The 14,104-nt window shown below is 43.5% G+C and overlaps 1 protein-coding gene and 1 pseudogene across 1 annotated transcript; one reads left to right on the top strand and one right to left on the bottom strand.

Annotated features, from left to right (window-relative positions):
- Nucleotides 1–289: 289 nt before the first annotated feature.
- LOC147444337 (uncharacterized) overlaps nucleotides 290–14,104 on the bottom strand; it is a 90,793-nt pseudogene continuing 76,978 nt past the window's right edge.
- On the top strand, nucleotides 2,253–5,237 carry LOC147444338 (uncharacterized). Its single transcript, XM_086526984.1, has one exon. It carries the CDS (start codon nucleotides 3,199–3,201, stop codon nucleotides 3,742–3,744), a length of 546 nt encoding a protein of 181 aa, XP_086383110.1. The 5' UTR covers nucleotides 2,253–3,198; the 3' UTR covers nucleotides 3,745–5,237.

Genomic DNA, 14,104 nt, shown 5'->3' with positions numbered 1-14,104 from the left:
TCTTCACCCGGGACGTCGGATGATTTTGCTCAATGGTGGCCATGAAGCTTTAGGTGCCGAAAAGCAGGAAAGTGGTCTTTGGAGTTTTGAAACATGGATAGAGGAGGTTGACATGTGATCATAGCTGCCGAGACAAAAGGAGTAGAACGAGAGATTTTTTTAGCCCTTGTGCTTGATGGGAAGGGCTGCTTAAGCTGATTTAAAAGAACTTTTTTTGGGAGGTGAAAAAAAGGCATGCAGGAGTCGACGACGAGAGGGAAGAGAACAGAGAGTGCTACTACACAAGCGCTGCAGTTGACATGGAGAAAGTAATGCCATCTGGGCACCATCAGCTTGCATGAACAAGGAAGGGCCACCAATTGCATGCTAAAAGGAACACGCAGGAGAAAAAGAAGAAGGCAAAGGAGAAGCCGGTTTCGGAGGGGTACAGAGCCGCCAGAAGGCTGGCCTAGAGCAGAAGAAATGGGATGCCGCCTGTAAGAGATGAAGGCATGGGAAGGCAAAGGGCCATGCAGAGGGGAGTCCGAGTCTAGGAGCCATGTATAAGCAGGGAACAACAAAATGAAGGTGCTGAATGTGTAAGGAGAGGGCCACCAAGGGATGGCAGTAGGAGGAGGTGGAGCACCATCGGATGATGGCAAGGAAAGAAGAAGGTTGGCTTAGAGCAGTGAACGAGGGATGCTATAGGGCCAAGAGCTGCCGAGTCTGAGGAGCCGTAGGTGGCTACAAGGAAGGCATGGAGGGCTGGCCGTGAGCAGCAGAGGGCCGCCATGTGAATTGTGTATTGCTGCAAGCAAGGAGCTGGAGGGTGGTGAGTCTACGGCAGGGTAGCACCATAGGAGGGGTTTCTTGCTCGGATTCAAAAATAAAGGCTTCAAGTGGGAGTCAATCGGTGTTCCAAAGGAGAAGGCAACCTGGACCATGAGTTACTCAAATTCAAGTTCCACATCAATGGCGGATATCTATGGTTTCATGTTTTTTTGAGATTACTTTGTAAGCTTAAAGGGGCCGACCTTGATCGTATGTGTATATGTCGCATTAAAGATCATCCTAACTCTAATCAAAAGTTCATTATTATGCCCACTCCATCTATTGTGTCTTGGCGTCTTCCTTTGTGCTCAAACCTCTGGGCTTGTGTGTGGACCCTTGGATTTTGTGTATAGCTAAAGAGGGAGAGAGAGACAGATAGCATGTGTGAGTGCAAGAGAGAGCAAGAGAAGGGATGGAATGATTGCCGCCATGTTATATTGCTCGAGGTGTGTGTTATGTGTTGAGCTATTGATGAGTTTGTGTTGTTAAGGTGCAAATTACGAGCTTACTAGTAAAGCCATAGAGAAAATACAGTGTGTGAGTCTATCGGAGTGGCTTGGGGTGCTAGATATCCGTTGGGCTATAGAGATGCATCTAGTTTGTGTATTGTGTGTGTTTCCATTTCCCCCATCCCATCAGTGGTGTCCCCACTGAGGACCGACTGATTGCTTCTCGGTGAAGTCGAAGACGGTGTTGCGGTTTGAAGAGCAGGATCTAACAAGAATGGCATGGTTGGGTTTTCCGACCTTTACAGGTGTTCCGACCTCAATGGCTGTAGGACTATGGTCTATTTCTACTGGAAAGCGGCTTGTCAAGAGAAGAGGGAGTGGCCCAAGCTTTCGCGCTTCTGGTTCGTGGAAAAGCAAAGGTATGGTACGAGGGCTTGCAGGCTAAAGAAAAACAGGATTGGAGCACATTGGAAGCAGCATTTTGAAGCCGATATGTGGCCAACACGTAGTGGAGTGAAGTGAAGCAGATAATGGACAACCGAAAGCAAAGCCTTGACGGTGATTTCCAAGCATTCGTGTGGGAACTCGAGGCCATATGAAGCAAGTTCGTTAAGGTAACTGTTGTAGAGAATGCAGAATTTTTGAAGATGACCAAGTTTGTAGACTGCTTGCATGTAAAAGTGCGGGATAAAGTCAAGATAGATGGACCGCGCACGTACGAGGAGGTAGTAGCCTTTGTGCAAAGCAGGACGAAGAAGGTTTTAAAGAAGCAACATGCAAAGCAGGTTCTGGCGAGTCTAGTGGTGCCAAGGCCAATTGCTAGGGAAGAGCTTCAGGTAATCCGACCCTTTGTTGATGCACATGTGGTAGCAGCGGATAGGTGTGATGATAGAGTAGAGATGGTACCATGTGGGCCTATGAGGCCTCAGAAGCTGTAGAGAGGGGTCTACCGAGTACTGCCTGATGTGCTTGACTGAGTGACTTCCGATGTAATGGAATTAGCCTATTCAACTTGAGAATAGCGAAAATTAATGAAAATACTTTCGAGAAATAACTTTGTGAGCATAGCGGATAGACATAATTGAAGATAGCAACATAATCATAGCAATTAGTTAACTTGGCATGAACAATACTTTTGCAAGAGAGAGAATTTAGAGAACATGACAACAATTGAGGACCGGATTTATGTGGAGCCGGTCCCCCCTCCAATAGGCATTGGTATTATGATTTCTCCCATTAAGAGAGACTTGTTACAATACATTCTTTGTGTTCCTTGTGACCTAGGTGATGCAATGAAGATGGAAAGCTTCATGCATCACAATCATAGCATAACATGAACTTGAACTTTTACACACATTTATTGGAGGTCTTCATGAAGCTAACCCTAAGGTCTTATGCTCCATTGGTTAGCCTTGCTCTTTGATAGACCATCTCCTTTTTGGGCCCCTTTACCATTGGCCCCGTGTTGAGATAGATCTATAAGCACATATCTATATCTTAACACTTGTTCCCGTTTATTCTCCCACATTAAGTGATCAATTTAATATGAGAAAATCATTTGGGTTGGTTAGATATTAGATTTTATGACATCCGAAAAGCAAGCAGTGGAGAAGATAGTTGAAGTGCCAAAGTCGGTGAGTTTTGTGGAGAAAGCCGAGGTGTATTCGAGCTATAGCAGTGCCTTGGATACAGAGAGCACATGGGAAACGGAGTGTGCTTTCTCAAGGTATGAGACATATGATGTTATGCATGTCAATAAGGTGGTCAAAGAACATCAGGTTGCAGGTGAAGAGCCAGTTTGCAAAGACCAGGGGGTTGGGCAACCCTCTCTCGCGCCTCTTGATGGTCAAGAAAACCCTCTCTCGTGCCTTGTGATGGTCAAGAAAAGTCAACTGAAGAAGAATGCTTTGATGAAGGTGACTGGGGGTTTGATGATCCAATGGTCGATGTAGATGACAAGTCGCAGGTTGCTAAAGCTATGGCGAGAATACAAGGTATGCAAGGCTTTCCTCCTTTTCCAGTGCTATTTGAAGGGACTACACGTGAAGATATGCCAGTATCTGCTTTGGATGATCTGTTGCCACAGGTTGGTGCCATGTTATTGATGGATGCGTTGTTGAAGGTTGTTTTGCAAGTGCCATTATGCCGATTGCTACAGGTTATTTTGTTTGAAGATAATCATGATATGGCGAGCTCTCTATCCATTGGCGGGGAGACATGTGATGCAAAGACTTTCCAGGATGTGCAAGTTTATGTTGGGCGTGGAGATGGTTCATGCATGCAGTTTTTTGAAGGGTGGTGCTGTCAAGATCTACTGGAAGGATTGGTTTACAGGTTTACCAATGCAAAGCAGGGATGGTCCGTATTCATTTTACAGACGGATGGTGATGATCAATGCCATATTTTTGATCCAGGTGGAGATTACACTATGCTTGGGAGAGCCTTTGGCTTTCTATTTGACCCAGGCGGGTGTTACGACAGATAGTGAATCTCTCTCTATCTACCTATACAGTTCTACATACTACATATAGCTTCTTATTATGCAATCATGTTCTCGCTTCTTATGCAGTTTTCTAATATCTAAATAATGCTATGGTTGAGCATGAATGCTCAACGAGGGGGTGGGCAATGATGATGCACCCAAACTTGGTTCACCCACAAACACGTTGGAAGCCGGTGCATGGAGAATTGGAAGCAAATGGCAGGGCGGTTGAAGCTATACTTGATGCAAACTTCAACGAGTCTAATTGTAAGGTGTATGTCAAATGAGATTGGTGAACGAGATCAACAGTGTCAAGGTTGTTTATGTGCTTGAGAGAAGGTGCATAGTTGTTCACGAATCAAGCATCATATCGAGCTCAAAATGACAGATGGTCATGACAATCGCGGCTTTCTTTGGCAAGGGTTTCTTCACCCGGGACGTGGATGATTTTTATCAATGGCGGCCATGAAGCTTTAGGTGCCGAGAAGCAGGAAAGTGGTCTTTGGAGTTTTGAAACATGGATAGAAGAGGTTGATATGTGATCATAGCTGCCGATACAAAAGGAGTAGAACGAGAGCTTTTTTTAGCCCTTGTGCTTGATGGCTTAAGTTGATTTAAAAGAAGTTTTATTTGGGAGGTGGAAAAAAGGCATGCAGGAGTTGATGACGGGAGGGAAGAGAACAGAGAGTGCTACTACACAAGCGCTGCAGTTGACATGGAGAAAGTAACGCCATATGGGCGCCATCAGCTTGCATGAACAAGGAAAGGCCGCCAATTGCATGGTAGAAGGGACACGCAGGAGAAAAAGAAGAAGGCGAAGGAGAAGCCGATTTCGGAGGGGTATAGAGCCGCCAGAATGCTGGCCTAGAGCAGAAGAAAGGGGATGCCGCCTGTAAGAGATGAAGGCATGGGAAGGCAAAGGGCCATGCAGAGAGGAGTCCGAGTCTAGGAGCCATGGATAAGTAGGGAACAACAAAATGAAGGTGCTGAATGTGTAAGGAGAAGGCCACCAAGGGATGGCAGTAGGAGGAGGTGGAGCACCATCGGATGATGGCAAGGAAAGAAGAAGGTTGGCCTAGAGTAGTGAACGAGGGCTGCTATAGGGCCAAGAGGTGCCGAGTCTGAGGAGCCGTAGGTGGCTACAAGGAAGGCATGGAGGGCTGGCCGTGAGCAGGAGAGGGCCACCATGTGAAGGGTGTATTGCTGCAAGCAAGGAGCTGGAGGGTGGTGAGTCTGCGGCAAGGCAGCACCATAGGAGGGGTTTCTTGCTCGGATTCGGAAATAAAGGCTTCAAGTGGGAGGCAATCGGTGTTCCAAAGCAGAAGGCAACCTCGACCATGAGTTACTCGAATTCAAGCTCCACATCAATGGTGGATATCTATGGTTTCATGTTTTTTTGAGATTACTTTGTAAGCTTAAAGGGGCCGACCTAACTCTGTATATGTCGCATTAATTAAAGATCATCCTAACTCTAATCAAAAGCTCATTATTCTGCCCACTCCATCTATTGTGTCTTGGCGTCTTCCTTTGTGCTGAAAGCTTGGGGCTTGTGTGTGGAACCCTTTGAGTTTGTGTGTATCAAAAGAGAGAGAGAGAGAGAGAGAGAGAGAGAGCATGTGTGAGTGCAAGAGAGAGCAAGAGATGGGAGGGAATGATTGCCTCTATGTTATATTGCTCGAGGTGTGTGCTATGTGTTTAGCTATTGACGAGTTTGTGTTGTTAAGGTGCATATAGCTAGGCGGGTGTAGTCATGAATTGTGCAAATTACGAGCTTACTAGTAAAGCCATAGAGAAAATACAGTGTGTGTGAGTCTATCGGAGTGGCTTGGGGTGTTGGATATCTGCTGGGCTATAGAGACGCATCTAGTTTGTGTACTGTGTGTGTTTCCATTTCCCCCATCCCAACGTACACTCAAGCTACGAGCTGCTCCAACCTTGTAATCATCGCAGTTAATGAATGGGTAATCCATTTTCAATTCCAAAACTTGTATTGTGTTCCTCTTTCTTTGCTCTTTAAATTAAGTGTAAGCATTGTCAGTTTTGCTATGGTTTGCGACTACGCGTCTGTGAGCTATAATTGTAAATTTGAGTGCTTAAATTGTTGATTTGAGTCGTTTTGACACCATAGGAGAGTGTTCTTAGACCATAGGGCGACCTTTCTGGATTGGTTTGTTGCAGTTTTGAGGACCTTTTTCATGATGGATCATGATTTTGGTACCTTGTTGGATTGCAACCAGACTTGCTAGGATAGTGCCCCTAGGTGTCCTAGACCTCCTCCTAAATTTTCGTTGCATTTTGAGTCCGTTCGAGTGCCAAAATAGTGTGATGACCTAGTGCTATGAGAAAGGATATAGGCAGATTTCCTTGATCATTGAGTCAGTTGGTTTGCTTGTAGAGTTGTTATGTTTGTTTGTTAAGGTTCACTTCTTGAGATTGATGATCTCATAGAGTCTCCGTGCCCCATCCAAGTCACTTTCCCTGAGTATTGACATTATGTTATTTCCAGAAAGCTATGCTGCAGACGTCCGTCATGGCGACCCGCTAACAGATGGAATTTTTGTATCGTAGTACGTTGAGGAAGGGACGAATCAACTGCTGGCAGCAACAAATGGAAGTAAATTTTCAATCACAACCAAAGCTTTTTTTCACTCCCTACATATGAATCAACATTACCATAAAAACTTTCAATTTAAATGAGAATAAAGATAGCCATAACGACTTTGCATTAACAAAATTATTACGTGTAGCACTTACGAAGGTTTCGCGTTCTGCTAATTTTGCCTTTGCATAACACAGTAACAATTACTGTTCAGCAACGCCTATTGTTCAGCAAGACGCGACAATTCTACAAATCCTACTTTTCAGCATGACATGGGAGTTTTTGTTCAAGCTATCAAGTTGTTAATGTCATAATAATCAATATCTAATTCTCCTAAATGATTTTCTCATATTAAACTGATCATTTAATGTGGGGAAGGCCAGGGGAGTAAAAGCTAGAATATTGGTTAAGCTAGCAGACCGGCCACAGTAGGGATCCGAAGGAGGGAAAATAGGGATCCAAAGGGGGGGGCATCTGCAAAAGAGCCATGTGCAACAATGGGCTAAAAAGACCCTAAGGTTCAGCCCATTAAGACTTCCAAAATGCTAAGGTTCCAAAATTCAAAGGTTGTGTCCAAAGGTCAACCCTAGGGAAAATTGGATGCTTTGTGTGTGCCCTAAAAGTCTTTGCACATCCCTACATGGGAGGGGGCGAGCCCTAAAGGTAGGGGATGAGAGAGAAAGCCACACACACACACAGGCTCCCTTTACACAAAGGGAATGAGGGACACATGTCAGCTCCCTAGGCCAGATGCCCACAAGGTGTGCCCAATTTCTATTGGATGACCCTTGAAGTGGACCAATGAAAATTAAGCTAGAGTAAATCTAGTTTAATTAATTTAAAAACATTTAATAAAAGAAACCAATGAAAATTAAGTCTCCTAGAAGACTATTGGGCAGTCTCCCAAGGGGTCCAATGAGCATTCAGAAGCTCCATGGCTTGCCTGATTCCTATTGGCCAGGAGGCAAAGGGATCCAATGAGAGTTTAGTTTAATTATTTAATTACCTAAATCTCTCACAAAAGGGGAAAGGGGGACACATGTCAGAAGGCTATCACTTATGCTGCTTAATTGTAATTGGCTTGACTTGGGGAGGGCCAATGAGGCTTCAGGAACAGAATTTAGTAAGAGGGCTCGCCCAAGAGAGAGAGGGGTCTGATTTTTGCAAGGCATTATCACACACACACTCACACAAGCTCATGTGTGAAGAAAGAGAAGACTATCTCTTCCCAAGCTTTAATGGAGAACTCATCACCTACTCCAAGCTTGTGAGATAGAAGCCTACATCAACACTCCCTTGGCATGTGGATGCAAATCCAACCAAGAGCCAAGCTTCAATGCATGCTCATCTCCTCTACCAAGCTAATTACTAAGCTAAGCTATGCTACATATGAGTGATTATGTGAGGAGATGTACATCTTTCTCGTAAGATACTCCTTCTTCTTCTCAATCTACTCTCATACCCTGCAAGCTCTCACCATCTTCGAAGGTGTGTGAGGTCTTGGGTCTGAGAAAGGGGATAATTTAAGTTGTGTTTGTTAAGTGTTTTGCTTAGTGCATGAAGTTTCCATCTTCATTGCACTAGCTAGTCTTGAAGGAACACAAAGAATTGTATTGTACAATGTCTCTCTTGATGGGAGAAACCATAATACAAAGCCTTTTGGAGGGGGGACCAGCTCCATGAAAATCCGGTCCTCAATAATTGTCAATAGCTTAATTGCTCTCTCTTTTGAAAGTATTGTCGATGCTATCTAACTAGGTGTTATGCTTTTTGTTGCTCTCTCCACCCAAGCACTCTTGTAATTCTCATTAGGAATCTACTCTAATGAAATGCCCACTATGTTCATGCTTATTTCCGCTACACATAAGTTATTAGGTCATTAAATGTTACATTGGTATCAGAGCTCAAGGTTTCTCTTTTCTTGCTCAAGAAGGGAGGTCCTCAATCTAGCTACAAATGGTTGGTATTATTAATTGCCTGTGAGTAAGTAGAATAGGGATTTTTCAGCCTTGCAGTGCGCCTGCCTTCGTGCAGTTAACGGGGCATCACCGTCGAGAGCTATGGTCTTAATAGTGGAGTCCTACGGGCTATTGAGCTATTAGAAGCTTGACAGGAGCCGGTGTTGTTTTGGTGTCGAAAGACCCTCTCTTCTATTCCTTGCAATTAATGGTATTCGAGCCTCGGGTACAGTAGCTTGAGTGCTTTTTCTAAAGGGGTAAAGAGGAGTAGCAACTAGGGCTTGAAGTGCCAAAGTACACCTAAAAAGTTTACACCTAAAAGTTGTTAGAATGGCTGACAATAGTAAAGAGAGTGAAATTAATGTTGATAACTTTGATTTTGCTCATGAGCAAGCTACTAATGATGCTTCAATGCTTGTTAACTATCTTGTTTCTAGGCTTCAACAATCCATGGGCAATCCATCTCTGCAAAGTGAAGTGCAACGGCAGCTCCGTGCTCACGGGATTCTCCAAGCTCATCACCATGACGAGAGAACACCTAGGAAGCCTCCTTGTGAGACTACCAAAAGAGGTCTCTCTCCGATTCGGGAAGAAGAAGAGAATCCATATGAAGGGCTCAAGAATTTACTTCTTGATGATGCATCTCCTTCCCAAAGGAGAACTCAAGAGCCTCCACCAAAGGAACGAGAAAGAAGCGAGTCTCCCGCCACCTCGGCGGAGATGGCTCCACGAAGACGGCAGGCTAAACGCTCTCCATCACCACCAAAGCGGAGAAGACTATCACACTCTTCTCCACGTCATAATTCAAAGAGGGATGATAAAAAGCAAGAGAAGAAAAAGGCGAGAAAGAGGACACCCTCTTCTCCATCTTCTTCATCCTCTTCCTCTTATGAAAACTATGGTGAAGATGACAAAGATCAAGACAAGAAAAAGGCGAGAAAGAGGTCACCCTCTTCTCCACCTTCTTCAAATTCTTCACCCTCTGAAGAAAGTGATGGTGCAACCTTTGAACCATCAAAAAGAAGAGGCCATAGGAAATCCTATGCCGCATGGAAGAGGTCGTCCAAGTTGAAGAAATTCAAAGAGGGAGGGAAGATCATCTCTTTCCTTACCTATGATGGTACCTTTGGTGCTACAGACAAAGTCTTGGCCTTTATCCAGCAATTCGATGCGGCGTTTCAAAAGTCCGCTAGACAATGGTGGTCTAGCCTACGAGCCAATGGTGAAGCTCCACGAACATGGAAGGCTTTAAGAGCTTCCATTATGAAGCAATTTTTGGCCACCGATGCCAAAGACAAAGTACTCACCGAATGGCGAAGCTTAAAGCTCTCTCCCAATGAATCCATCCACAAATATGTAGACAAGTTTTGAGACCTACAACTCAAAGCCACTGTCTTCAAAAGGTTGGATTTTGGAGAGCAAAAGCAACAATTTTGTGCAAGCTTAACCGAAGAAATGGCGGAGTATGTCAACTCCCAAAGACCACGTACCATATCGGCGGTAATACACCACACTATGGTCGCCTCTGGAATCAATTTCCAAACGGGGGCAAAAAGAAATAATAAGCCCCTGGAAAACAAGGGTTCCAATGAGCCTAAGGGGAAGGACAATGTCCAAAAGTCTCCTAAGGGCAACTCCAACAAAGCTAAAGAGAAGGGAGTTTACAAAGGTCAGAATAAACTCTCTCCTGAAGAGCTTGAGCGTTATCGTAAGGATAACCGGTGTTTCAAGTGTGGCGAACAAGGGCATGCGTACCACACTTGTCCCCAAAAGAACAACCGCCAAGATCCTCCTAGAGCTTCCTTGGTTGAAATCCAAGAGGAGGAGACTCACCAAACTCACCACAAAGATCTCCTCTATGCCATGCTTGGGGAAAGGTAAGAGAACATGATGCTTTTATTCTCTTTGACCCTGGTTCTACTCACAATTTTATATCTATAGAGTTGGCCACCAAGCTAGGAATACAATCCTACGAGATGGGAGATGTCCTACCCGCAGACAGTGCCTTCAAGGGGCAAGAAGCTTCAGTCACTCCCTTAATTGGGAAATTGAGGCTTCATGTCCAAGGCTATGTGGACAAAGAGGACTTCTTTATCTCTCCTCTCAAGCATGAGGATGTAATCCTAGGGGCACCATGGTTTGACCGCCTGGCTGCCGATGTTAAATTTCTTGAAAGGAGAATCTCCTTTAAGTTCAGGGAAAAAGACATGTATATAGATGCTAAGGAAATGGGTAACACCATCCCCATTGTACATACACCAGCTTTCAATAATTCAATAAAGAGCTCTATTTCCGTGTACATGTTTTTTGTTAAAGACTCTCAAAATGAACCTAATGCTTTAGCAAAAGAAAATAAAAGCAACCAAAAGGAATTAGAGTTATCCAATTTTCTCAAGGGGTTTCAAGATGTTTTTATTGAAGACATCCCTTGTGAGCTACCTCCTAAACGAGGTAATGATGACCATGCAATTGAACTTCTTCCAGGAAGTTCACCGCCTAATAAACCTCTTTATAGAGTTTCTCAAGCTCAACAAGAGGAGATTATGCATGAGTTAGTTGAGAAGGGCATGGTTAGGCCTAGCTCATCTCCATTTTGCTCATCTGTGCTATTAGTGCAAAAGAAAGACGGCACATATCGTATGTGTGTCGACTATAGAGCACTAAATAGGATCACTATCAAGAATAGGTTTCCCGTTCCACGGGTAGAAGACCTATTTGATAAGCTACAAGGATCGACCTACTTCAGTAGGGTTGACCTAAAGAGTGGCTATCATCAAGTAAGGATAGTTGATCAAGACATTGTAAAGACCGCGTTTCGCACTACATTTGGTCTTTACGAATACATTGTCATGCCTTTTGGCTTGACCAATGCACCAGCCACATTCAACCGCTTGATGGAGAAGCTGTTCAGGCCTCATCGAACCTTCACTGGAGTGTTCTTTGATGATATTATCATCTACTCTAATTCATTGGAGGAACACAAGCAACACCTCCAGGTAATATTTCAAGTTTTAAGAGAGAATAAACTTTATGTTAATCTAAAGAAAAGTGAATTTTTCTTGCAAGAGATTCAGTATTTAGGTCACATTATCTCTCAAGATGGCATCCAAATGGATCCATCCAAGTTAGAGGTAATAAAAGGATGGCCTAAACCAAGGAATCTTCATGAACTAAGAAGCTTTATAGGTATGTGCGCATACTATAGACGCTTCATAGAAAAGTTCTCACAAATTGCGGGACCATTACATGACCTAACAAAGAAAAGCGTTAGGTATACATGGTTTGCTAAGGAGAACAATGCTTTTGAAAAGCTTAAAGAAAAGCTTATCTCTCAACCAGTGCTTACACTACCGGATCTCTCAAAACCATTTGAGGTCCAATGTGATGCTTGTGGTGATTGCCTTGGAGCTGTTTTGCTCCAAGAAGGGCACGCCATAGGCTATGATAGCCGAAGGCTCGACCCTGTTGAGCAAGCTCTAGGCATATACGAAAAAGAACTCCATGCAGTTCTACATGCCTTAGACTCATGGAAGCACTATTTATTGGGGACTCCTTTCATTCTGCGAATGGATCACCAAAGTCTTAAGTACTTCATGACGCAGACCAAGCTCTCCGACAAACAAATGAGGTGGGCAAATTTCCTTTCACAATTTTATTTTCATATTGCTCACATTGCTGGCAAGCATAATCAAGTAGCCGATGCACTCTCAAGACGGCCGAGAGTGAATGCGGTTTCCATAGCAACTCACAATGATCTATCTTCAATGATAGATGAGTATGCTATCGATCCCGATTTTAGAGATGTGATTTCAGCCCTTACATTAGGGAAGAAAGAAGAACCATTTACTTTACAAGATGGTTATCTTATCTATGGCAATAGACTATGCGTTACTAACTCCCTGCGTGAGAAAGTAATGTATGAATCTCATGCTCCCCCATATGCGGGGCATAGAGGGATTCAGTCTACCTTAAAGGGAATTGAAACATATTTCTATTGGCCTACCATGAAAGTGAACATACAAGAGTATGTTTCCAAATGTGTGGTATGTCAAAAGACAAAATTTGATAGAGGGAAGCAACCTGGATTGCTTCAACACTTGCCAATCCCTAATTCACCATGGGAGAGAATATCTATGGATTTTATCTTTGGATTTCCTAAGTCTATCCATGGGAATACGGGAATATGGACGATAGTAGACAGGTTCAGTAAACAAGCTCATTTTATACCTGTCAAAAAGACTATCAAAGCCCATCAAATGGAAACCCTCTTCATTTCACAAATTTTCAAATACCATGGCTTGCCAATGTCCATAGTGTCGGATAGAGATCCTAGAATGACCAGTAATTTCTGGAAGGGTCTCTTTGAGAATTTAGGGACAAGGCTAAATTTCTCTTCGGCCTATCATCCACAAACGAATGGCCAAAGTGAAATAGCTAACCTAACAATTCTCGATCTACTAAAAGCCTATGTAACGGAAGTAGATCAAAGATCCCAATGGGAGAAGTACTTACCCTTAGTGGAGTATGCTTACAATAACACTGTACATACTTCCACAGGAAAAGCACCTTTCGAGGTAATTGAGGGAAGATCAAAAAGTCCCTTGCTACTTAAGGTACATGGGAAGATCTTCGCTGCAGATGAGTATAGCCGAGACCTAGAAGAATCTTTCCAAAAGATTAAGGATGCTATCTCTATCTCACAGCAAAGGCAAAAGGCTGCTGCTAACAAGCACAGAAGAGCCCAAGCCTTTAAAGAAAATGATTGGGTCTTGTTAAAGTTTCCCAAGGCTCGATTAATGCACACAACGGGCAAGAGTCCTACGGATCACCAAAAGTACTATGCTAAACTAGCAAAAAGGTACTATGGTCCCTTTCAGATTCTTAGGCCAATCAATGAGATGGCCTATCAACTCAAGTTGCCCAATCATTGGCTCATACATAATGCTTTTCATGTGAGCCTATTAAAGCCTTACAAAGGAGATCCACCTCAAGAACCAACTATTGAAGACCCACCGGAGATCGAGGACCAAGAAGAGGTGCTGCAACCCGAGTCCATTCTCCGACATGAAGACAAGGTACTAAGAGGCGGTAAGACTATCCGACGATATCTTATTAAGTTCAAGAATTATCCTTTTGAAGATGCTAGATGGATGCAAGTCATACAATTAAAGGATAACCTAAACCTTGTCAATGCTTACAATGCTTCCCAAGAGTAAGCAAATGTACAAAATGTTAAAAATGAACAAAATTTTTGTCTTATAAGACTCTGTTTTTCTTTATTTGTGCACAAAAATCAAGTAGTATGCATGCTTAGATCAAGTTTGCGGAGACGACGTCTCCCAAACACCAAGTAGAGCTTGTCACTCTACTATGCAAGATTGATAGGAATAATGTGCAGACATGCTTGCGGCAGCCTCAGGCTCTCAAGCGCCAAATGGACTACTCATCCATTGTGGAATGATGTCGTAGGGTAACATAGGGATCCTCTACCCACTAAGAAAAGGACTCATGAACATGCTTTATCTTCTCTACACCATAGTCGAGGACGAATATGATTTCAAGAGAGAGGTAATGTCATAATAATCAATATCTAATTCTCCTAAATGATTTTCTCATACTAAACTGATCATTTAATGTGGGGAAGGCCAAGGGAGAAAAAGCTAGAATATTGGTTAAGCTAGCAGACCGGCCACAGTAGGGATCCAAAGGAGGGAAAATAGGGATCCAAAGGGGGGGGCATCTGCAAAAGATCCATGTGCAACAATGGGCTAAAAAGACCCTAAGGTTCAGCCCATTAAGACTTCCA

The sequence above is a fragment of the Adiantum capillus-veneris genome, chromosome 13 (genome assembly GCF_014529385.1).
Source record: "Adiantum capillus-veneris isolate H3 chromosome 13, ASM1452938v2, whole genome shotgun sequence".
NCBI lineage: Eukaryota > Viridiplantae > Streptophyta > Polypodiopsida > Polypodiales > Pteridaceae > Adiantum > Adiantum capillus-veneris.
The sequence above is the reverse complement of the archived record's forward strand: the minus strand, read 5'-3'. Positions and strand labels throughout refer to the sequence as shown.